Here is a 25,490-nt window from a genome sequence, read left to right as displayed (position 1 = left end):
TCATGGGTTGCACACAGAGAAAAATATTTCTCAGGGAATCAGATTAAAAGTTACAGGGGAAAGTCTCAAGTCAGAACACAACAGAGAAAAATAGCAGCCAGTCCAACCAAATTCAAAAGAACCATAACCTGATCACGCTTAACTATACATTTCCCTTTTATCTATGCCTTGATGGCCACTTTTGCGACAGGTCAGGATATTTCTGAATCTAATTTCAATTGCCTGGGAGACATCTTCTCCCCAAAACTCTGTCTCTGATGTTATGCCAACAAAAGCTCCCCAAAAGCTGCAATTGTTCTCTGTTTAAACCAGGTTATTTCACCCCCATTGGCTCATCTCTACTTAAGTTACATCAGGAGAGATTAACCCCTTTGCTTCACTCGTTCATGACAAACACCCTTTTCTGCTCCTCAACTCTGCTGTTCATATTCATCCCTAATGCCTTGTTGGGGGAAGCAGTTTTGGAGAAACCGTGTGCATTACAGCAGATTGAGCAGGACAGGAAAAGCTGTTTGCTGGGTCAATCTACTAAGCAAAGTCAACTCTGAAGAGGCTGCTGACCCTCAGTTTAAAAGGGCAAGTGATGTCTGTTGCAGTTTACTAAAGAGGGGACTCAAATGACTGCTTACAAAAAGCTTCTGAAAAACCTCAAGATGGTATCTGAACTGTCTTACAAATGGGAGTCTATGGAGGGGGCACCGACAGCAGAGGTACTTTTTCCATTCTCGAAGCGTTCTATCCAGTAGACAGTACTCCTAGGAATGCTGCTACTATGCCTAGCATGCTAATTCATTTGTTAGAACATCTTTAAAGCACCATTTTGATAGATTAAACACCACCCACCCACCCGCCAATACATGGCTGGTTGAAGATGACAGAACATCTTGCTCTACACCATTATTAATTTCCACTACTTTAATCCTAACAATAAATCATACTGGCAGATTCAAGATCACTTATTACTTAGTGTCACACCCTTCCCACCAGTGATATCCACTGAAGCTGCTGTATGTTTGGCATAATTATGTCAGTAAGGAAAGTATAATGGCTGAACACAACATCTTATGACGACGCTACACTATGCATTGTTATAGATCAATCTACACTGAAACACTGGACCTTAATTTCAAGTGAAACCAGTCTAGTTGCACATTTGTTCTACAGATGCTAACAGCAATCAGATTATTAAGCAAACTTGGAGAAGTTTTGACTGTTTGGATATTCATGAATACTCTGAACATTCTGAGATTGTCTGCTGGTGCAATTTGAAATCAAAGAGGCTGTTTCTACACAGGCCATTTTCATCGAAACTGGCATGCTAATACATGGCCCAAAATAAACTAGAGGTACAGATGCAAATTCCCCATGCCTCATTAGCACAAGGTCACATGATTTGGAGTCTGGAAGATGTTCTTCCGGACTCCAAAATGCTGTTTAGAAGTACAGCCCTCCCCCACCACCCCGGGCGGGGGGGTGGGGGGGGGGGGGGGGAGGATCTTGCAGAAGGAAGTCCTTCTTCCAGAGGCCCCTTCTTCCCAAAAATGTTCAGGGGCCATGCTTCTAAATGGCATTTTGGAGTCCAGAAGAAAAGTCTTCCAGACTCCAAATCTTGTGGCCTCATGCTAATGAGGCATGGGGAATTTGCATCTGCACCTTATTAGCATATTTTGGGCCATGTATTGGCATGCCACTTTTGAAGAAAGTGGCCTGTGTAGAAACAGCCAGAATGTTTTCAGACAAATTCAGTTTCTCAGAGATCAGGAGCAGAGACTATATTTCATCCGAGTTCCCCAATACACTATACACTTTTTTTTTTTTTTTTTTAAAAAAAAAAAACACACTAGCCTTTGTGTCCGAGACTGTCAAGCAGCAGCCAACTGTAGCACTTCATCATTCTTAAATTTCATTAGCTAATGGGAAACTAACTATTGCTGGAAACTAACCAACCATTAGCTAGAAATCAACTATTTTAAGACTCATTTTAATCACACATTACCATAAGATTTTGGCAAGGGAAGGATTCCCAGGTTCCAAAGTACTAACTTCTGGATAGCACTCCATCCTATCTATACGAGGTCACACATCAGAAGAAAAAGACAAAACATTTTACTTTCATTAGCTGACTCTGAGCAACCAAGGCAAGCATGTTACTCTGAATTCTATGCATCAGTGGAAATCATGTCATACCATCAGAAGAATGTCATTAAACACAGAGGTCAGGCACCAAATACTTTGAGCAAAAATTGTTGCAGAGACATAAAACTAACTGGCTTGTGCCTAAGATATGCCTCTTCATTCCCAAGCCCTCTCCCTCTGCTTCCTTTATTTCTAGAGAGATTAGATAGTATCAACACAAAGCATCATTTCAGTGCTCTCAGAATTGAGATCATAGGACCCTCAGGGATTTACCTTACATTCTCATTCTTGCACTTCATTAACCCTAAAGGCATATGTTCTGGTCTGGTGTACAGCTGTACCCAGCAAGAATTTACTGGCTCTAAGATGATGAGTGTTGCAATCAGAAAGTAAAGTTATTTGGGCTGAGATAAGGCAACTGATTTACCCATATTCTCTCTTTTTGCCTGGTACTCAGGTCCTCTTTCCAGAAACAGATGCCACTAACCTCCATTCATGGAGACATTTAATAATAATTAGAAGGTAGGTACCACCTGGAAAACTGATTTTAGAGCAGTATCCATAGCTAGGAATACACAGAACACACTATCCAGACTGTTTGGCTTCTCACTTTCTATATCATTTCAAAATCAGTTTTAGTAAATCCAAACACACACACACCCTCCATCACCACCGCACAACTGTGGTTGTTTAATACCACATAATGCTGTGCTGTGAAAGAGAAGTTTATTCAGATAACATTTTTATCTTATTTTAGCTGTCTTTGCAAGACTCATCCCCTCCAACAATAAGTCATCCGACATAGCCATGGAAATATTCCAAAGAAGGTTGTAGCTGATTTGATGGAAACAAAGCCCTTGGTATCAAGGTCTTATTCAGGATAATGTCAAATATTCATTTCCTATGTTACAGTAACATGAATTTAGTGATTTTACATGGCTTTTAATGATGAGCATGTATCTTTTAGAAGCATTTGCCTTTTCATTAATCCCCATCTATGCAGAGCGTCTCTCCACAGACTGATCAATTGCTTCACTGGCTCAGGGCCAGTTTGGTGCTGGATGCCACATAACCCAGAGCTGGAAAGACTTCCAATGCTATTTGTAGATGTAAGCAAGACCTCATCCGACCCATCAGATATAGGCCTAGCCTGCACATGACAACTGCACAGGCCACAGAACTTGCTGAAAATTTCTAGAGCATGTAATTTAGAAGAAGAATCGAAATACTGATTTAAAAGACAGACTGTGATAGAGAATTAACCAAAACGGTTGTTAAATTGTTCCAGTGAGCAGTAGCTCACTGTTAAAAATGCAAACATTATTTCATGTTTGAACTGTCTTCATTCTACTTCCAACCACTGGATCATGGTATACCTCCCTCTGCTTGTCTGGAGAACCCCAAATGGAAATAAGTATTTACTTTGTTGGTACTTATACAGTATAATCAAGTGAAACTTTTTAAATTTTTAAAACTAAATAGACTAAATACTTGAAATCTCTTTCTAGCCCATTAATAGTTCTCTTAGAGAGAGAAGAGCCAGTTTATCAATCTGAACTGGACACAGTATTTCATCGGTCACCCAGTGCAAAATACAGAAGAAAAATCATCTCTATCTACTACTTGAGATTCCACTGATTATGCTGCCACAATTACATTAGTTCTTTTGGCCACAGCACTGGTGCTCATGACTCCAAAATCTTGTCAAAGTCACTGCTTCTCTACACAGAGTTCCCCATTCCGTAAATACGGCCTATATTTTCTTCCCCCCTCAGATTCATAGATTTACACTTCACCATATTAAATGAATAGCATTCACCTGCACTCAGTTTAGAAAGCAATCCAGATTGCTCTCTACTAGTGACCCGTCCTCTTCATTATTTACCACTTCACTGATTTAGAACAAAAAGCAGTCAAGTAGCACTTTAAAGACTAGCAAAATAGTTTATTAGGTGAGCTTTCGTGGGACAGACCCACTTCTTCAGACCATAGCCAGACCAGAACAGACTCAATATTGAGTCTGTTCTGGTCTGGCTATGGTCTGAAGAAGTGGGTCTGTCCCACGAAAGCTCACCTAATAAACTATTTTGCTAGTCTTTAAAGTGCTACTTGACTGCTTTTTGTTTTGCTAGTGTATAGACTAGCATGGCTTCCTCTCTGTTACTATTCACTGATTTAGGTGTCAAGTGAAAAGACTTTCATCAGTGACATTTTCATGTTTTCTTCCAGGTCATGGATTTTTAATTAAAAAAAAAAAAAAAAAAAAACACACCACACACACACACACACCACACACACACACACAGAGACATAGGAATGAGAACAGATCCCTGCGAGACAATGATTCCTCAGTTGCAATTACGTTGTCATTTGGAGACCTACTGGCCAACTTTGAACATATTAAATATGGGGTTGGTTCGTTTTATGCTGTTCTAATTAAAAACAAACAAACACACACCCATGCACCCACCCAAATGCTGTGTGGTACAGAGCCAAATTCCTTGTAGAATCTTAAGTCTATTACGAATATTGTTACCTTTACAAGTTTCACAGATCACCTCCGCAAAAAATGATATCAAATTTATTAGGATCAAGTTTCCATAAAGTCATGTTAATTAAGTATTAAAGGAAGGTAATGTAATAAATGTGAATTAACAGAATCCTATATCAACCATTCCATTATCTTGCCAGGGACCTATTGAGACCATCAGGCCTATAAATTACCATTGTTAATATTTTTTGTTCCTAACATAAAGATGTTCGTAAGTTTCCTGGCTATTGATTTCTCTTAATGTCCCTTTGTTTCTCTTATCAATTTTCCACAATCCCTAGCTTCTAATCTAATGTTCATTACTATCAGCTTCCCCTTTCATGGTTTTTTTTGTTTTTGTTTTTTTAAAAAAAAAAAAAAAAAAAAAGATAATCACAGTTCTATTCCTTGTTTGTGGCTTTCTGACTGATCACTAACTGATCCTAACTAGGGACATTAAAATAGTTAACCATTTTAACTTAGGGTCTGCCGCCCAGCCTTGTCACAACCACAGTGTCCTGCCATCTAGCCTCCCAGCCCCCCTGCAAGGGCTGGTTCTGGTAACCATGCTGTTAGGCCTCGTGCGTAACATCCCTACTCCCATCCAATGTTCTAATGGAGGAAGTAACACAGGGTGGTAGTTCTAGTCCACTTCTATTTTACTACACCCATTTACATTTTCTTCCCATATTTGACTACCCTAGCTGTCCTCTTCAGGTTACTTCATAGGTGTAACAATAGCCAGTTTTGCATTTGTAAAGAAGTTGTGATTGGTAGCCATGGACTGAGCAATGTACATATATTTTTCCTTTCTGCTGAAAGAACAGTACATGGGAGATGTAACTCCACAAGGGAAGCCAAAAACACCAGATGGACAAATGCCACGAAGCTTCACATTATGCTTGAGTCAATAATTAAACATTAATGAAGAGTAAAATTACTCCCCCATTCCCAGAAGAGTGATCCATTAAGATACTATAAGCATGCACCTTTTCAGAGCTCCTATGTGATGCTGCCTCTTGGAAAGAGAGGCAACCTTAGAGTCTCTTCCCAAGTCTCTCCCAATAAACAGAAGAAAAAGAGGTTTCCTCCACAATAATCTTCCTCTTTTGTGGTTAATCTCCTACCCTAGTGTCTCACAAGTTTAAAACATCTACGTACCCTTTCTGAGACTTCAGCCTTACTGGCATACTCCTTCTCCCGGGTCCGTCCTAGTGATTACCTGATTTTTATTAATTCATTTTCTGCCATGTACCCCTTGAAGTCCTTTCAAGTATCAGTAGTGGTACACATACCACACTTGGGGAAACTATGTCCTATCCCATTCTTCCAGCGGTGATAGTGTCTTACACTTGACACCCACATGTTTATCGTAATATCCCTTAAAGTACTGGTAACCAATGCTGCCAAGAAGAGAGAGAAAAGTATAGGCCAGTGTATGGGGATTTAAAAAAAAAAAAAAAAAAAAAAAAAAAAAAGACACAGGGTTAAATTATGGATTGAGGTCTATGAGCAAGTGGGGAGTGAATGTGAAGTGCATTTGGTGATGGGTACCATGTCAGAACTTAGTACTTGCTAAGCTTTATGAATTCACTCCCTTTTAGGTTTGTCTATTGTGAACACGAATTTAAACAACAAAGCATAAAGAACAAGGGGAAGTTAGCTTTTTCCAGCAAGCTGGAAAGATGGGCTCATGGTGCCACCTTGCCTATACACAAAAGTTCTCTCTGAGCTGGTGTAGTAGGGTATTTGACACGGTCTCACATGATCTTATCAATAAGCTAGACAAATACAACTTAGATGGGGCCACTATAAGGTGGGTGCATAACTGGCTGGACAACTGTTCTCAGAGGCTGTGGCCACAGTTGGTCAAAATTTCAAAAGGGCCATGCTAATGGCCAAATCAGCAAATATTAATGAGGTGCTGAAGTGAATCTTCAGCACCTCATTAGCATGCTGCCAGCCCCGGCACTTCAGAAGTGCTTCGTTTCCATTGCACGTGGCTCGGCTACGTGGGGCCCTTTTCGCAAGGACCCCCGCAAACATCAAAATCCTCTTATCCCTATCACTTTTGAAGCGCCATAGCTGGAAGTATGCTAATGAGGCACTGAATATTCCTTTCAATGCCTCATTAGTATTCTCCAGTTTGGCCCTTGGCCAGCCAAAATTTCAAAAGGGCCATACTAAGTGTGGCCACAGCCAGAGAGAGTAATTAATGGTTCACAGTCACGCTGGAAGGGCATAAAAAGTGGGTTTCTGCAGGGATCTGTTTTGGGTCTGGTTCTATTCAATATCTTCCTCAACGATTTAGATATTAGCATAGAGCATATGCTTAAGTTTGCGGATGATACCAAGCTGGAAGGGGTTGCAACTGCTTTGAAGGATAGACTCATAATTCAGAATGATCTGGACAAACTAGGAAATGGTCCAAGGCAAACTGGATAAAATTTAATAAGGACAAAATGCAAAAGTACTCCACTCAGGAAGGAACAATCAGCTTCATACATATAGAATGGAAAGCAACTGTCTAGGAAGGAGGACTGCGGAAAGAGACTTAAGGGTCATAGTGGACCACAAGCTAAGCATAAGTCAATGTGCTGCTGTTGCAAAAAAACCCCACCATTATTCTGGGATGCATTAATACGAGTGTTGTGAGCAACGCATGAGAAATCATTCTTCCACTCTACTCAGCACTTATTAGGCCTCAGTTGGAGTATTGTGTCCTGTTCTAGGCACCACATTTCAGGAGGTATGTGAAGAAATTGGAAAAAAGGTTCACAGAAGAGCAGCAAGAATGACTGGAGGTCTAGAGAACTAGAGTTATGAGGAAAAGACTGAAAGAACTAGGCTTGTTTAGTTTAGGAAAGAGAAGATGACAGAGGGGCTACAACTGTGGTTTTCAAGTACCTCAAAGAGGGTTACAAGGAGGTGTAAAAATTGTTCTCCTTGGCCTTTGAGGATAAGACAAGAAGCAATGGGATTAAGCAGCAGCAGCAGCAAGGCAGGTTTAGATCAGACACTAGGAAAAGCTGCTTAACTGGCAGGGTGGTTAAAACACTGCAATAAGTTACCTAGGAAGGCTGTGGAATCTCCATGGACAGAGATATTTAAGAGCAGGTTAGACAGACACCTATCAGGGATGATCTAGATGGTGTTTGGTCCTGCCAAGAGGGCAGGGAACTGTACTCAATGACTTCTTGAGGTCCCTTCCAGTTCTAGTGTTCTATGATAATAGAGGTGGTACCAGGTAGGACTTAACCTTCCATCCCTGTGTGTCCGGGCCCCAAGCATCAATGTTATCACTATCGCCTGCTTAGGAGAACTGGAGAGGAGAAAGAAAGGGGCTCCCTGTGCCTTTATCACTCAACCTTCAAAAGCACTAATATGTGCAGCCTTTCACAGAGCCTCTGAAGGCATTTACAGAGAATGTTTACTTATCTATTTTACCTTCCAGGAGTGTTGTGATGAGCCTACTGAAGGTTTAGACTGTGTTTTAAAGATTTCAAAAATATACATCCTTAAAATCAGCGTGTTTAGCTACTTACCTGGTACAAAATATTTATTAGCTGTAAACCAGGTGAATTCTAAATGGAATCCCAGTTGTGCAGCCTTCAGCGTAACAAGAAAAACTAAGTAGACAACTGAAACTGTACCTACATACACCAAATAAAAATCAAATCATTAGAATAAATTGCAATAGGGAAGCACACACACTCTCTCTCTCTCCCCCACCCCTCCCTTGGCTCCCCTGTAAGTAGTTACCAACAGTCCAAACAACTCAGGGTGCTAGTCGTCCTGAAAACTGCAGGACAGTCCTAATTTTTAAATACAAAGTTCTGTGATTCCCAGATCCCTTTTTCCAAGTTTAAAAAAAAGTTGCAGCACTGCAGCCATTTATTTACATTTTAAGTGAGTCTAGTGCCCTCTATAGGTTCTAAGGTTAATAGCCTTGAAAACTGAAGTCCTCAATTATTCACAGCACTGCTCTGTGCACTGGCAGTAGCAGCATGAGATTCCCATTCACCTTCTTCCAGCATGCCTGCAGGGACTCTCACTAGCAGTGCAAAATAGTTGTCTTATAGCCTTTAGTTGCTGGTCTATTGGGTGCAATAATTTACCAAGATGGCAATTTGTGCCAACTGCCACTGTGAACTGTCCAGTAAAACCAGGACTGGTGTTAGCAACAGTGACATTTGCTTACCTCTGACTTACACTTTTACCCGAGTTAGCAACCTAGACATGACAGGATCCACATTTTATTACATCATTCCCCGAGTAATTTTACACCCACAGTTACATTCTCACGTATGCACAGTATCACATACTAAGTCACAGATGGATAACAATACCAAGTCTAATCTGATTACAACCGAAAGAGTATGCAGCCCCAGTTCTCAAGTTTAAAGGGGGGGTGGGAAGGGTAAATAACCCCAAACAATACAGGACAGTAATAATTATGCAAAGACTAAAAGATAAATCAAGCCATTGATTTTAACACTATAAAATTGTGATCTTGATGAGCATCAGAGAAACACTTGTAATCGTTATATGTATGAGGAAGTGCAGGATTTGTACAGTTTAGAAAGACCGCCTGGGGGAAGACAGGATTTCAATCAAGAACTACCTTCAAGGCAACAAAATAAAAGAATTACTCCATGAACATAAAGACAAAAGTTCTGAACATGAAGATCAGCTTAAAAAGGTAACATACTACACAATCTTCAAGTATTCTAAAAACTGGCCTAGGTTACCGTAGATCTAAAGCCATAAAACAAAGTATCAGAATTGCTGACTTCAAACATTAAAATTTTTGAATCTACAATGATTTTCTTCAACCTTAGCTTTTAGCTCTTTCAGGCTTAAAAATAAAACCAGCGCTGAAAAGCATATGCACTGCACCGTAAGTTATATAAGCAATTTGACATTTAGTATTCTATGTAGTATCAGTTTTGAAGAGGCAAATAGTTAACAGTAAGACAATGGGAAATGATTTCCAGGCACGAACACAAGGGAGAGATGAGGTTCTGTTGAATGTTGTATGGATATTAGCCTATTATTTTCTTAGCGTATACAGTAGAGCCTCGATTTATGGGAGGGTTGTGTTCCCACGCACCCTCATGTAACTGGAATGCATGTTGTGCAGCTAGGGAAGCAACAGGAGCACCTGGAGCTTCTTTTGAAAGGTAAGTCCTGGAGGTGGGGGTAGGGGAGAAGAGGGATGGAGTTGAATTGGAGCAGCACATGGGGTTGGGGGAGAGGAAATACATAGTTCAGCTAGGTCCACACAGGGGGATGGCAAGCCAGGGCAATGCTCAGGATGCTGAGCCAGGGCCAGGGCAGTGGAGGGAGAAAAAGAGGGGTGTTGAGCTGCAGCCAGAGCTGGGCATGAGGGCAGTGAGTGGGGCGGAAGGTGTGTATGGATTTGGATTTGCACGTTTCATGGGTTTACTGTATTTTAGCACTTAACATTAACTCTCAACACAATGAAAACTAATTTACCCAAGGGATCAGCAAGATCAGCCCTCGTACGGGCTGATAATTCACTGAACATCAAAACCAAGAACAGATTGGAAACCTTTGAGCTATTTCCAAGAGGTTGCTAAAAAAAAAAAAGTAGTTGACCACCACTGAAGAATGAGGTAATTCCAGTAGGTTATGTATTTCACCAATAAGAAGTGAAACAGGAACATTATTACTTACCTAAGATGTTGAACTTGGCAAAGAAAGAGGGAGACTTAAGATTTAGAAGTGGCAGAAGAACAACAATCAGATAAAGTGGTACAGTTTGCGATTTGCTCCACCATGCCTCAAACAGCTCAAAACCTGTGCTGTTGACAGAAGACGACATCCCACTTTTGTTGCCTGGTTGATCCTCATTGGAAATACCCGGACAAATGACTGAAAGAACCAAAATACAGAATGGTGCTTTGTTTATATGAAAGTTATGCAATCAACACAATCAGTACCTGGCTCTCCAAGGGCAGGTCTACAGTAGGGGAATAAGTCAATTTCAGATACACATTTCTAGCTAGGGACATTGCAGTTGCTAGAACTGACATATATGAAGTTGACTTACTTGACTGCCTTCACTGAGAGAGGTTGACGGGACCATTTCTCCAGCTGACTGCCCTTACTCCTTACCAGAGCAAGGAATACAGGGGTCAACTGCTGACCCCAGACGGATTGATTGTGTGGATTTGCCAGAAATGCAAAAATTGAACTCTGGAAGGTCAACCATGATTGGAGCAATTTTTCACATAGTGTAGACAAGACCCAAGGGAATATGTTCTGCCATGTGCGATGTAGCTGCTATAGCATGTGTGGCCAGAAGCAGAGAGACAGGCTAACAGCCCTAAACCTGCTAGACTTCACTGGCATGTACTTGGGGCAGCTGGCCTGTACCACCACTCACTGCTACCCTTGGTATTGTGACTACACTGTTTTTCAGTGGGTAAGTTGGATGAGAACTAATGTGAGTAGGTCTACATGCACTGGGCATTACTTCCCCAGCTGCAAGTGCAGACAAAGCTGAAGTTTCCACTGCTGGTCCACACCCTGTTCTCCCTGCACTCTCCACTTCCATCACCTTCACCTCGGTGTTGAGTGCAGCAAGTTAACAACCGAATGTGAGAACAGGCAAGGCCAGCTAGGACTGCACTTGAGAACCTGTGCAACAGTCATCAACATCCAAGGGCATGCAGGCCTGTATGCACAAGCCAGACATGTAAGCATGTGTACCCCAATGTGCATAAGCACTTGCTTGTGTGTGTATATAAGTTTGAGAAGCCTGGCTTTGCGGCAGTACCTGCATCCACATCAGTGTCTGCAAAGCTGCTTCTGTTAGAGTTGCCAGCTTTCTAACCTGTCCTAATATTCTCCTGATCTCCATTCATAACTCAGTACTTCCTAATGCTTTGTAATTGGTCAATTTCTTCCTCCCATGCTGGCAGCACACCTGGCAGATTAGAATAACCTGAAGGCAAAACTTTAGACAGAATTTTGACTTTTCTGTAAATTTAGAGTGATGACAGTCAGTCATTTTTAATTCTTCTCTACATTGTTTTATACATCCTTAGAAAATACGTTTGTCCCTACTTCTCTGCTAAACAACAAGCTCAGCTCAGCACTCAGGGCTGCCAAGTGATGTTCAAGCCTAGGAGAGCCTGGTCTTGCCTGCCTGCTGCAGTGTACACAAGCCTACACCTTCCACTGTTCGGTCCCTAGAGAAGACTGGGATCCATGGCTTCAAAGAAGCCTGACAGCCCCTCCTCTGGCTGCACCTCCTGCTGGATCAGAATAGGGAAGGTGCAGCAAGTGAGAGAAAGTGCAGGAGCAACAACAGAAGCAGGTAGCCTAGAGTGCTTCAGCCACTTCCCAGGATCCTCCCATCACCAGTCTCCAGAAACACACACTAGTTCCCTTCCTGCCTATCCCAGCATACACTCAACTCCAAACTCCATGGGCTTGTCTACACTAGCTCCCTACACTGAAGGCAGCATGATAACTAGGGGGGTGGGAGTTGATTAATGAAGTGCTGTGGTACATATGCAGCACTTCATTAAGCAAATTCCCACCCCCCGCCCCCCCGGGGCCAACTCCAAAGTATTAAACTTCGAAGTGCTGGCTTGCATGTAGCCGTGGCTCACCTGCCGGTATTTTGAAGTCCATTTACTCCTCACTTCGACGTACTAGTGCTTGAGCCACAGCTACATGCAAGCCAGCACTTCAAAGTTTAATACTTCGGAGCTGCTGCCCCCCGGGGGGGGGGGGGGGGGGGCGGGCAGATTTGCTTAACGAAGTGCTGCATATGCACCGCAGCACTTCATTAATAAACTCCCAACACCCTACTCATCATGCTCCCTTCAGTATAGGGAGCTAGTGTAGACAAGCCCCAGATGACATTCCCATCCACAATACCCCTAGGCAACACCCAAGCATCTCAACAGCTAGAAACTTTCCAGCACCCACCAGATGAAGCAGACCCTCTCCCTTCCTGGAACACCCATTGTCCATTCTCCCACATCCTGTGCAGCTCCCTTTCCTATCCCTGACACTTCTTGTTAGAGGATGGTGTATTGACCATAAAAGCTAAAACTTAAAGCAATACACCAACTATTTGGGGGAGGGGGGGCACGGCTGGAGACTCAGCTCATTAACAATGACCATAACAGCACATATGGCACTATGCACGAACTTGGTAAATCTGAGAATTTTTACCTTTGGAACAAACAGCTGGACTTAACCTGGCTTTTCAAATACAGGGTTGAACACACACACAAAGTTCAAGATAAACTTAGGTTTTATGATAAAGGGCTCCCAAAGCTGGGCTGTGCTCTCTTGTGCTTATTGGAGAACTGCATGCTACCAATTTCCTTCCTTAACTGCTTTTGAGAGAGAGAGAGAGAGAGAGACACACACACACACACACACACCGCCCCCCCCCCGGTTTGACCAGAATAACTATTTAAGCTCATCATCCATTTCACCCACATAAGTTGATCCAATAAAAGATATTACAAATAGTACCTTAAAATTATAAACACCAGAGTTGCAAACTGACCACTGAAGCCACCCACCCACCCCATTTGGAAGTGGAAGCATGCACATCAAGCAGCAGCCGTAACAAAAGAAAAAACAACCACACCCCACAGTAAAGTATGGTATTAAATGCACACTATTTTTTTAAAGAGACAGAAAAAACAGCATTTTCTTCTGCTTAGTAAAGTTTCAGAGGTGTATTAAGTCAAAGTTCTGTTGCAAACTATTGAAAGACACCATAACTCTTGGGTCAGTCATAAACAACATCAGTTTGAGGTGGTCATAATTCTGAGGTTCTCATCCATCTTGTCTCTAATCTCTTTGGACCAAACACGGCTACAAACAAACAATATTGCATAAAGAAATCCCTTAGAGTTATTTTGTTGTTGAAGTACCGTTGTGCTCTCTTACCTCTATTACTTCCATTAGTACCAGGTACAATATCGGTTATATTAATGTCATGAACATAATCTGAAAATAAGAAAAAGAATCTTACTATGATTTCTCTAGTCCTGCCACTATCCTGTTCTTTCTGTAAGTTTAGGAACTGACATGAGGGAGGTAGAGATCTGCAGTTTCTCCCAGATCAAAAGCCTGAACCCCAGCTTAAGACACGTGATTACATCACGAGCAGCTTGATTGTCTTTATCTCCACATTAAAAGCAGCTTCAGATGCCATGGGTCATTTACTAGCATCAGTTCCCATTTATCCATGAAACATCTACAATTGCTATGGGAGACTATGTAGAGCATTATAACCTATGATAAACAATATAACTCTGTCCTCTCTGTAGGAGGCATCTTGCTTTATCTCTGTGAAAAATTCTCATACACTGAGTTAAAGAAGTCTTTAAGACCAAATCTGTTGCGTGCGTATGTATATTGATACGCCAACAAGCACAGTTATCCATCAGCTCCACAACACTTAACAGATACAAGGCAAGCAGGAGACGTAACAAGTCATCATCTTGCTTTCCCCTCTTGCTTAAGAGAAGAAAGTTTTGGCTCGAGATCACTCAAAGAAAGGCACATACCTGGAAAGCTGTAGAACTTTGAGAGATTATAAATTGGTGATCAAAATTAAAGTTTCTTTAGTGCTATCCCCACCCCACCCCCCCAAAAAACAAGTCTTAGAACTAAGGCACTGCTGCATCCAATTTTAAAGGACACAGACACTGGACAGAATGTTGCATTTTGCTTAGTGCCTTTAAGTAGTTGTTTTCTAAATCAGGGGTTCTCAAACTTCATTACACTGTGAACTTCCTCCCCTCCCCTGACAAAAAAAATTACATGACCTCCAGAGAGAAGCCTGAAGCCCCCCTGATCCCTACTGCCCCTGACCAGCAGGGCAAAGCCTAAAGGCTTCAGCCTCAGGTCAGGGGCTTGTAACCTGAACACTGTCCCTACAATCTCAAGCCCTTGGGCTTTAGCACCATGTGGTGTGGTTCAGGCTTTGACTCCAGCTCTGGGCCCCAGCCAGCCCTAGTGACCCCATTAAAATGTAGAGTGGTTCTTAAACTGCGAGTTGGGACCCTATACAGAATAAATTATTTAGATAGGAAGTAACACTAGGACACCCTCCCACAGCTAAATAGAATAATCAGTTGCCACCTAAACTTAAAAGTTTCCATTAATTTATTTAACAGAATTCTCAAATGCACTAAGATTAAGTATATGACTGATTGAGTGGACAAAGTTAAAAAAAACACAAACAAACAAAGTTCAGTTAATTAATTACAGGTTGAACCTCTCTAGTACAGCACTCTCAGGGCCTGACCGGTGCTGAACAAGAGAACTTGCCAGACCATGGGAGGACAATATTGTCTAGCAGCATCACCAAACACTTCCACTGCTTCCTGGGCTCAGACATTTAGGGGTAAGTTACAGCTCAAAAACCAGGACAGAGCACTGAGAGCCAGGACTGGTGGCTGTAGACAAAAAAACTTTCTGGGACCATGGGAAACATGGACACAGTGGTAAATGGTTGTGCATTTAACTCAAAGCATGCCAAATTACAGACATTGACAGACAAGATAGCATTACAATATACAGGTTGAACCTTTCACAGTGAGTTCTTGCTTGCTTGACAATGATAAAACAACATACCCAACAAGAGAGGAAGGATGCAGAGCTTTATCCACCCTTATAGCTAAAAGAAAGAACTTTTTAAGCAATGTGAAATTTGTTGATGATATTAATATTAAAGTTAAATCATGAGAAAAAACACAATTAGGTCATTCACAAATTGCATTACTTAATCAGTAAGGTAATATGTTCTTCTGTGAAGGCAGAAACAAGTTTACCTTTGCTAAAACAGTCTTGGCTAGGTGTAAGGATCACTACTGTTGTTCTCTTAACAGTTATGAGAATTTACATGGGGCTGTGCAAAGAAAGGCTAGGATCTATCAGTCAACAGTTGCCTTTACTAAATGTTAACTGGTCTATTTTACCATATGGGCCATATTTTGTGTCTGTTATTTAAGCCTATAACTTCACCTACACAAGCATTTGCAGCTTTTACAAAGTTGGAATGTGTGCGCATGTAAAAAAAAAATAGCTTAAACCCTGATTACTCAACATGTATGCAAATACTCTTTGGGTACACAAGCAACAGAAAAAAGATTCAGACACAGATTGAGAAGCCGTCTTGCGCAATTCATCCCCGTATTTAAATCCTTAAAATTTTGATTCCATCCAAGTTGAAAGATTTAGAACACCAATACTTACTGTATATAAATTTTCCTGTATTGAACAGGAAGTTGGACATCAGTACCCAGTAAATAACCATGGCTCCCACAAGAGACACCATTGAAAATAAAAGACTGGACCACTGACCAAAGGATCCAAAATAGTATTTGCAAACATCTGGGAATTCCCAGTTTGAGGTATCTGTTGAAGCTGAACAAAACAGGAAAAAAAATTAAAACAGGTGATTAAACAAGGGAATACTCCAATTAAGAGAGCCTGTGCTGTTTACATAAAACTGACTCAGAGGCCGTGTCTACACTAGCCCAAAACTTCTAAATGGCAATGCAAAAGGCGATATCGAAGTTTACTAATGAAGCACTGAAATACATATTCAGCACCTTATTAGAATGCCGGCAGCCATGGCACTTCGAAATTGATGCAGCTCGTCCACATGGGGCTCCTTTTTGAAAGGACCCCAGCAACTCTGAAATCCCCTTATTCCTAACAGCAGATAGGAATAAGGGGATATCGAAGTTGCCAGGGTCCTTTTGAAAAGGAGTCCCGTGTGGGCAAGCCGCGCGGCTGCGAGCCAGGTCAGTTTCGAAGTGCCGCGTCTGCTGGCATTCTAATGAGGCACTGAATATGTATTTCAGTGCTTCATTAGTAAACTTTGAAATGGCCATTTCAAAGTTTGGGGCTAGTGTAGACACAGCCAGAATAAAAGTCTCTTTCTCTACTAGATAAACGTACATGTAAGTTGGTGCCAACACTTGCCAGGGGACAACATTCAATCAAGGCATTTTATGAAGATTGTAACCTTTTGCTGTGGCCATCACTTGCTTTGAATACTTTAAGGAGCACTGCAGTGGGACACAATCTTTGCCGCAGTTAAAATCTTGTGGCTGAATGGCAACTAAAAGTCAGCAAGACTCAAAACATAGTCCCTGGTTCTGGATACTACCCCAATAAACGTGGAATATGGAGGCAGACCCAGGCCTTAGTTATGAACGTCAGGAAACCAGAGACCAGCTAATCCATAAAACCATAGATTATGTATTCACCAACATATTCTAGGTCATGTAAAGTGTTTTTTGAAAAATATCTTTTATGTTCCATTTATTTAAAAAAAAAAAAAATAGATATTATGACCATTTGTGCAGCCATTTGATTAGGGACAAATTCCATTTAAAAAAAAAAAGAGAAACCACACAGCCCCCAGAGGTGTATGCAATGCACACATGTACTGTAGAGATTCTAGTATTATAGACTGGAGTTTTAGTTAGCTGCCAGAAAACGTCACAAAGCACTTTTTTTTTTTTTTAAATACACACACACACACACACACAGAGGACATGCTCTCCAGTATAGAGAAGTTGCACACAAACATAATGGGGGGGGGGAAACCAAATACTACACACAGCAAGTTCAGATGTGGTTATATTTGTGTAAGAAGAAACAGGCTCCTACAAATTAAAGCTGTAATAGGACAGATGGAGGTGGGCACCAAACCACAAAGTCTCTCAACACAGAATGCAAGCTTCCCCAAAGGTCAGGAGCATCCAAATGAGGGGTTTGTTTGGGTTCCATGTCTAAAGAACAGCACATTTTTTTTTGTCTGAGTACTTCTTCCACTGTCAGAAAAACACAAAGCCCAACAATAATAAAATATTAGATCACCACCATCCTGGATACCAAGATCTCACACTTGATCCTAGAACTCTTTGTGAAAGAAATTCTTACGTATTGTTGTCCGCGATTTCACAACTCTGTAACAGCAATAAAGTGTCAAGCTGCCCATTAGCAAGATCAAACAGATTCCCATGGTAAATCCTGCCTGTTTAAGAAGAGAAATAAATTTATGTAGATGATGCAACTAGAACAAAAGAACACTGTAAATGTTTTCCATGAAAAATATTCTAACACACATTGATCTTACCTGTTTTATTCCCCATGGCATACTTAGTATAGATGTGCCCATCATTGTATTCCAGATCATAAATCTGAATAACAGAGCATTAAATGAACACTTATTTCATGCTACCCTTTTAGAAGCATGAAAGATTAAAATTTACAAATATACAACTTTCAATACTATCCAGTTTTGCGCTACTATACAAGAAAGAACTTAACATACATTGTAACTATGCTGGAATTTTTACCATAACCATCAGTGGACCCATCAAGTTTGAAAGCAGTTCCTAATGGACTATACACATAGATTTCTTCTGGAGCTGGAAGTACATGATCAGGAGCAACCTATCAGATGGATAAAACAAGATGTATTAATAACATCAGAGACTCTAAATCAACTATCAATTTACTATAAAGCAAAACATTGAAGTTTTCTAGGAAAAAAATCATTTTCAAGTAATTCTGTTCTGTTTTTAAAAGAACAGCTGATGGATCACTCACTCATCTGTAGAAATCCTCATCATTTGCTCCCATCCACATCACAAGACACCAGTTACTTTGTGAAAATATTTTCTCAGTGACAAGCCATGCACAGAAAGTGCCCTAAGTTGTCAGACTGGGATACCTAAATTTAGCTACCTAGGGTTCTATGTTGACAGCTTAAATACATATTTGTGAAGGTTCTGACAAATGTTAAGACTGGCACAATACTGTAGGATTCTGGATGGCCTACAAATTTTAGCCAAATTTTTCACCATCTCAGAATACAGTTGCCACTTGTTCTATGTAAACTCAAGTATGCTTATAAATGAGGTCTTACTGACTGAGCAATCCTCAAGGCTTAACTGGTTTCCCCACCCCCCCAGTTTTTATTTTTTTAGCTATAAATTGCAGAAGTCAGGCACTAACACCTTGCATGTCATGCCACTAATTAATGGGTATCTTTAATCCAGCTATCCCTTACCAGGGCCCGATCGGAAGGAGAAGTGAGCTTGCTATAGTAATGAATCCGCTTATTCATTGCTGAGGCTTCATCTGTAACTCTTTGTGGGTCATCATTCACACTGACAATATTTGAAGGCTCTATATGGAATGGCCTAAAGGGAAAAGGCACTAACATTATTAAGAGTTAACAAGAGAAATAAAGTTACAAAATCATTGTTTGAATGGACTCTCTCAGGATTGGATTGCCCTCCATTAGCACATTGCAACTGTCTCATGGACTACTTTTCAAACGCCAGATGCAAAGGAGCATACCATGAATGAAAAACCTACCTCCTTATATAATTCATATTAAGAGGAAATTGAACCAAATTCTGGTGTGTTAGGTTGCACAGCGTAACAGAGAAGAATATTAACATAATTTAGTCCCGTATTTTTTAGTTCAATTTTGGTTGTTACACTACAAATCCAAAGCTTAATTCACTTAATAGATATTCTGCCTTTATACTGGAATTTGGCGTTTTTGGTTTTTTTTTTAAAAAAACAAAACAAAAAAACAAAGTTTAATTCTAGACTTCATTTACCTCACTGTTTCATTTTGAATAGCATTTGATAAAGTCACTAGGAGCATGATTCTGGCAAACAAAAATATCCTAAGGCACAGATCAGAACTGGAAGGGGCCTCAAGAAGTCAGCTAGTTTAAGCCTCTGCACTCATAGCAGGACTAAGAATTATCTAGACTATCTTACAGCAGTTTGGAAACCTTTCAGAGCAGGTTAGACAATAAACAGAAGGTTTCACAATCTCTCTTGTCAATTTATTCCAGTGTTTAACCACTCTAGCAAGAAGTTTTTCCCTGATGTCCAATCTAAATCTCTCTGGCAGCAATTTACGCCTTTTGCTTCTTGACCTAGCTGCAGAAATTAAGAATATTTTTTCCTCCCTCCTCCTCCTCGTAGTGTTTTCATGTCCCTCTCAGTTTTCCTTTTTTGAAAGAAAACAAATCCAATTGTTTCAATCTTCTGTCATGCATCATGTTTTCCAGATCTTTAATCATTTTTGTTGCTCTTTTCTGGAATTCAGTTTTTCCACATCCTTCCACAAATGTGGTACCCACAACTGGATACAATATTCCAGTTGAGAAGTAATTCTTCTGATGTGTACTAAATAGGTCTCATGTCTCACTTGACATTCCTCTTAATATATCCCAGAATGTTTTTTTTTTTTGGGCAAATGACATATTACAGACTCATATTAAGCTTGTGATCCATGGAGGAAAACCAGATCACTTTCCAGATTCCTCTTTTCTAGGTGATAAAGTTTCCCATATTGTATATGTGCATGTGATTGTTCCTTCCTAATTGGATTACATTGCATTTGTCTTTATTGAATTTCATCTTATTTACTTCAGGCCATTTCTAAGAGAAGAGAACACCCCCTCAGAAGCAGTATGTCTGTACCTGTATTTACCTTGGATTAATATGTTTAGTATATAAAATATACTACTAACCTAAGAATTACATACCAAACCATAGCATACTAGAGCTGGAAGGGACCTCAAGAGGACATCAAGTCCAGTCCCCTCTCTTCAGGTCAGGTTCAAGCACCATTTGTATCATCCCCATTAAATATTTATTTAGCTATTTTAAAAGTATTTCTAATAATGGAGATTCTACACCCCATAAGTCATTTTTGAATGATTAGAAATACAAGAGAGATAACCATAAACAACAAAAACACCACAGTACTCACTTTAATATACTTGTTTGTCAAAAACATCTTTTACCCAATTAACAAAAAAAAGGGAGGGGGGAGAAATCTCTCTTTAATTACATACACTAGTAATTAGTGAAGCTGTGTTATTGAATTTCAAAAGAGAAAGAGAAACTGCCAACTCAATTGACCACTAACAGTTTTTAAAGCCCATCCAAGACTAGTCAGAACAATTAACAAAGCCAGCTAACTGATGGGGCAGGGAGAAGGCATTCAACTAGGATACAAACAAATGAAAGGAAAATATAAAACACATATCTAAAGTATCTAAAATAAACCAACAATAGCAAATACTATAAACATCACAAACCTGTTTCTGATCATGGTATTCCCAGGAACAGGTGTTTTAAAAAGCTTTCTGTTAAGACACATACCCAACTTCCCTTCACTGCTCTTACGGTACAGAAAATCTTCTCCCTTCCCCTCTCTAAGCTCATATATTCACATACCCCACTTTGTACCAGTCAGTCCATCCCACAAGCAAATGGCAGAGGTTAAGGTGGTCAGGCAGGCCAATTAACAGCACACAGGCTGCACCTGGAGTGGGAGCTAGGGAGCAGGGAACTGACTGAAGGCAGGCTCAGCTGGGCCAGAACAGGTGAGGCCCATAAAGTCAGGAAACTGCTAAGTGCTCAGGACTGTTGAGAAATGCTATAATTGTTCCCTGAAGAAGGGGGTTTGGAGCTGGTATAGCTACAGCAAAAAGAAACAATAAGAGTGGAAGAAAACATTTCAGGGAAGAAGCAGACCTGTTAGACTGAAGATTGATAGACTAAATCCTAGAGTAGTGAATAGGCTTGGATTCCCCTACCAGGAACATGGAGTCAATGGCAGCTGAGACAATGAACAGGAAGCTAGCCTAGGTTAATGAAAGAAGAGCTTTGATATACCTCAAAAGGGGGTGGGGGTACAAGTGGAATGCTGAGTGATGTAGCTCATGGCCTAAGTCATGAAGAGGATGAGAAAAAATGTACAGACCAGAAAGAAAACTAGTACATGCAACTGCAGGAACAGACATTGACTTTAAGTGCTTATTGCCAGAGTAACTAGGAGGCAGCACCAGATGAGCAGTGAGAAGAGCACCCCACCCCAAACCCTTAGCAGGAATGGGAGACTTAGGCAATACAGAGCACAGGGATGCATACTTGCACTGTGGCTATACTGCTATTCAGTTCTCAAGTATGTGGCAAAAAGAGACTTTCTAAAGACAACAGTGACATCTTTGGGTCTCCTATGCAAATTGCATCTCACCGAAACAGGTTTGATCACAAAGACAGCACCTGGGAAAAGCTAGATCTGGGTAACAGAGGCAGCAGTTTCTCTTGGAACTGCTTTTACCTGAAGTAGGTCAAAGCATTTGGCTTGGCCTTTCTCTTCCCTCTACTGTGGGGGAAGGGAAGTGGGCCTTGTAAGAGTAGCAGACCTCACCAGATGGGGATCTTACTGGTAGCTTTCTACTTCAAAATATCCGCGAGGTAGCCGAGTTAGTCTGTATCTTCAAAAACAATGAGAAGTCCTGTGGCACCTTATAGATTAACAGATATTTTGGAGCATAAACTTTTCTGATGAAGCAGGTCTTTGCCCAAGAAAGCTTATGCTCCAAAATATCTACTTCAAAATGTAACAGTACAATGGATGAACTGCACCAAAACCAAACCACCTTCTTTACCATAGTAGCTCCCCCACTGATCCTTAGCATATGGCAAAATTGTTCCCTGCCACTTGCAGCTCCACACTATTATGTGACAGCCCAGTTTGTGCTAGCTGGGCCACAATGGCCCCAGACACTCCTCAGTGGTAAGTCCAGGGCAAGAATTTGTCCTGCACTTCCTTTTCCTCATCCCAGACTATTCTGCCTGTAATCTACATGCAGAGCCACCTTCCCCCTAGCTTTGTGACCCTTCTCAGACATGCATCCTACAAGCATTGGGTACTCAGCAAATGCACATGGGGCACATCCCTGTGGGTTGATTTCATGCCTGCAGTAGTGCTGGTGCCCAGGATGGGCTTCTCTGCCCAAGTTAGGCACCCCTTCTGTGCAAACTGCACCCCAGAGACAGAGTGCTTGGTGAAAAGACACAGCAACAGAGCCAAATAGATCAATCAGTAATCTCTAAGGGTGCATCTACACTAGGAACTAACTTTGAAGTTAACTTCGAAGTAGGGTGTGTGTAGATGCTCTGCTTCAAAGTTGCTTACTTAGAAGTTGTATTTAGAAGTAAGCAACTTCATAGTTATTTTTGTAGTGTAGACACAGCCTAGGAAAAAGCACGCTGCTGCACCCTCCATCTGAAGACTAGATTAGGGACTCCATTAATGATGACACAGGCTTTTCCCACTCACTAAATATATTTTACTGCGTCTTGCAGTCAGTATGTTATTAAAGGGATGCACTGGAACCTGGCAAATTATATTACTCTATTTTCAACCATATGATACTTTTGAACTTTAAGAATGTCAGTAATAGGCTGGGCTGATAGCACCACTGAATTTTAAGATTTCCCAGTATCTCCTATTGTAACACCTTGTCAGTTGCTAGAAAGTTGCTAAATTTTAACAAGCCTGACTCTATTTCCAGGTTGAGTACCTGCCTCAAGCTGAACTTCGTTGGAAAATGTCAGCCAAAATGGTTAAGCAATTGCCAAGAATGGAACCAAAGAACATATGCACATATTAAAAAAACCTCAGCCTTTTCTTTGAGGCCATCTGCTGCTCCATGAATTGAAGCATGAACTTGAAATTTGACAGCAGGGCAGCCTTTGTGTCAACGCTGTGCATTTTCCTGTCCCTATGAAAATCTACTCAAACTTGTACAAGTTATAAACCTTTGAAAATGTGAAGCTTGTGGCGTCTCAGACTTGTTTGTCCTAAAATTCCCTGTCTATTCTATCTGCTCTGAGCAAGCTCCTGCTTGGCAATGAGCAAGATTTTCCCAAGCTCATCACAGTTCTGGGGTGCTCTGGGCTGGCCAGGCACTAGAGCTGAAAGCAGGGAGACTCTCACTGCTGTGCTTTCAAAAATCCGCATTTCTGGGCCCAGGCAGCAGGAAAGAGGAAACTGTCTTATTTGACTATAAGGCTACGTCAACACTAGCCCCAAACTTCGAAATGGTCACGCAAATGGCCATTTCGAAGTTTACTAATGAAGTGCTGAAATGCATATTCAGTGCTTCATTAGCATGAGGGCGGCCGCGGCACTTCGAAATTGATGTGGCTTGCCCCGACAGGGCTCCTTTTCAAAAGGACCCCCTACTTCGAAGTCCCCTTATTCCTTTCTGCTCATGGGAATAAGGGGACTTCGAAGTGGGTGGGGTCCTTTCGAAAAGGAGCCCCGTCGGGATGAGCTGCGTGGCGGCAAGCCGCATCAATTTCGAAGTGCCACGGCCGCCCTCATGCTAATGAGGCACTGAATATGTATTTCAGTGCTTCATTAGTAACTTCTAAATGGCCATTTACATGGCCATTTTGAAGTTTGGGGCTAGTGTAGACACAGCCAGAGACTGGCACTGGAATCCAGGGGGGGTGGTGAAAGGGAGACAAAGAGGCCTGTAGAGAAGGACAGACAGCTACAGCTGGTGAGTTAGGAGGGAGGAATTAGGACTGGTGGGGCAAAGAGACTGGGGCAAGTTGGTAGGGAGGGTTGGAAGGGAAGTAGTGATGTCTGGGTAAGGAGATGGAGGGTGGGGTGAAAACTGAGTGTGGGGAAGGGACAGTGACTTGGTGTCTGGATTAGGGGATGAGAACTTGCTAAATAAAGAGACGGGGATGTGAAACCTGAGGAATAAAGCCCAGAGCTTTGAGTGAGTAGACAAACTGGAATAAGGAGCCTAGGATTGAGAAGTGATAGGACAGGGTGGAAGGGAATATGTAAATGGAGTCAAGGTTAGGGAAATGGGCAGGCTCCGATTCCTGAGTACCTCATCCTTTTCTGGTCAGCAAATATCATCCAAGCGCCACTCATAACAATGTCACCATCCCTCTGCTGTCAGCAAATGACCAGTTACTCTGAGTGGCACATATAAATGTGCTGATCCTGCTGCTGACCATGTGAGTGTGAAAATGTTGCCACATAATACAATTTGATATTTTAGTTTGCTTTTTAAGGATGTAGGAAATTACACACAAGCTATGCGAAAAGAATATCACCAAGGTTGCAAAGTCAAGCACTCAGAGGCAGCCCCACTTGTGTGTATAGATCATGATAGCTTTTAATTGCATGATCACATCCTTCCCCCACACCAACAGGACTCCTGCCCCAGGCTTCTCATCCCAGTATCTTTTGACCATCAGGTACCAGTCTCACCCCTCTGGCTCTCTGTCCTACTCTAAGGCCCACTCAACACACTTCCAGTACCAATCTCCTTGACCAGCCTGTAAGAGTTCTCCTTACCCTTGGTTCCCATCTGCCCTCTACCCACCACCACCATCCCATATCACCCGTCCTCCCATCACATACCCTTTCTACCCATCTCCATTCACCCAGATGGCTAGTTGCAAGCTCTCTCCTTCGACTTCTTGTCCAAACACAGTGCCATTGCAGTTAAGTTCCACAGGGGCTAGAAGCTGCATCTGCAGGATTGCCAATATCTATGTGCCATTACCTGGCAGTCATGATAGGGCAGTATGCACCATCACAAAGACCCTAGGAAGAAAAATACCTTGGAAGGCTTCCCTTGTGGCACAATTGGTCCAGGTGCCTTATTTAAGCCCAAGGAAAATCCCAGGAAGTGTCTGTGCAATGATGTGGACTACTCTACCAGCCACAGTGATGGACCTTCATCTCAGATGGAGCTGGGGTCAAGAGCCCAAGGACAAACTCCTGGTTCTGGATGTCACCTCCAAAACTTTGACATTGTTCCTGGCCTCTGACCACTGCTACTCCAACCACTGGGCCTGGCCACCCAACTGCCACTCAAAACAACTGTCTCATAGCTCCTCACCCCACTCCTCTTGCACAGCCAGTCCCAGTTCT

At 41.6% G+C, this 25,490-nt stretch overlaps 1 protein-coding gene across 2 annotated transcripts in view; it reads right to left on the bottom strand.

Moving 5' to 3' along the window:
• SLC38A9 (solute carrier family 38 member 9) overlaps positions 1-25,490 on the bottom strand; it is a 69,925-nt gene that overhangs the window by 31,727 nt on the left and 12,708 nt on the right. For both annotated transcript variants that reach the window (XM_074994286.1, XM_074994287.1), the window contains 8 exons: positions 18,768-18,900; positions 18,027-18,148; positions 17,829-17,892; positions 17,633-17,726; positions 15,932-16,102; positions 13,616-13,675; positions 10,367-10,564; positions 8,212-8,319 (listed from right to left, as the gene is read on the bottom strand). In XM_074994286.1, coding sequence (XP_074850387.1) covers positions 8,212-8,319; positions 10,367-10,564; positions 13,616-13,675; positions 15,932-16,102; positions 17,633-17,726; positions 17,829-17,892; positions 18,027-18,148; positions 18,768-18,900 — 950 coding nt within the window. The remainder of the gene's footprint in view (positions 1-8,211; positions 8,320-10,366; positions 10,565-13,615; positions 13,676-15,931; positions 16,103-17,632; positions 17,727-17,828; positions 17,893-18,026; positions 18,149-18,767; positions 18,901-25,490) is intronic.

Source organism: Carettochelys insculpta, chromosome 5, assembly GCF_033958435.1.
Source record: "Carettochelys insculpta isolate YL-2023 chromosome 5, ASM3395843v1, whole genome shotgun sequence".
Classification (NCBI taxonomy): Eukaryota; Metazoa; Chordata; order Testudines; family Carettochelyidae; genus Carettochelys; species Carettochelys insculpta.
This window is presented reverse-complemented; position numbering and strand designations above follow the sequence as displayed.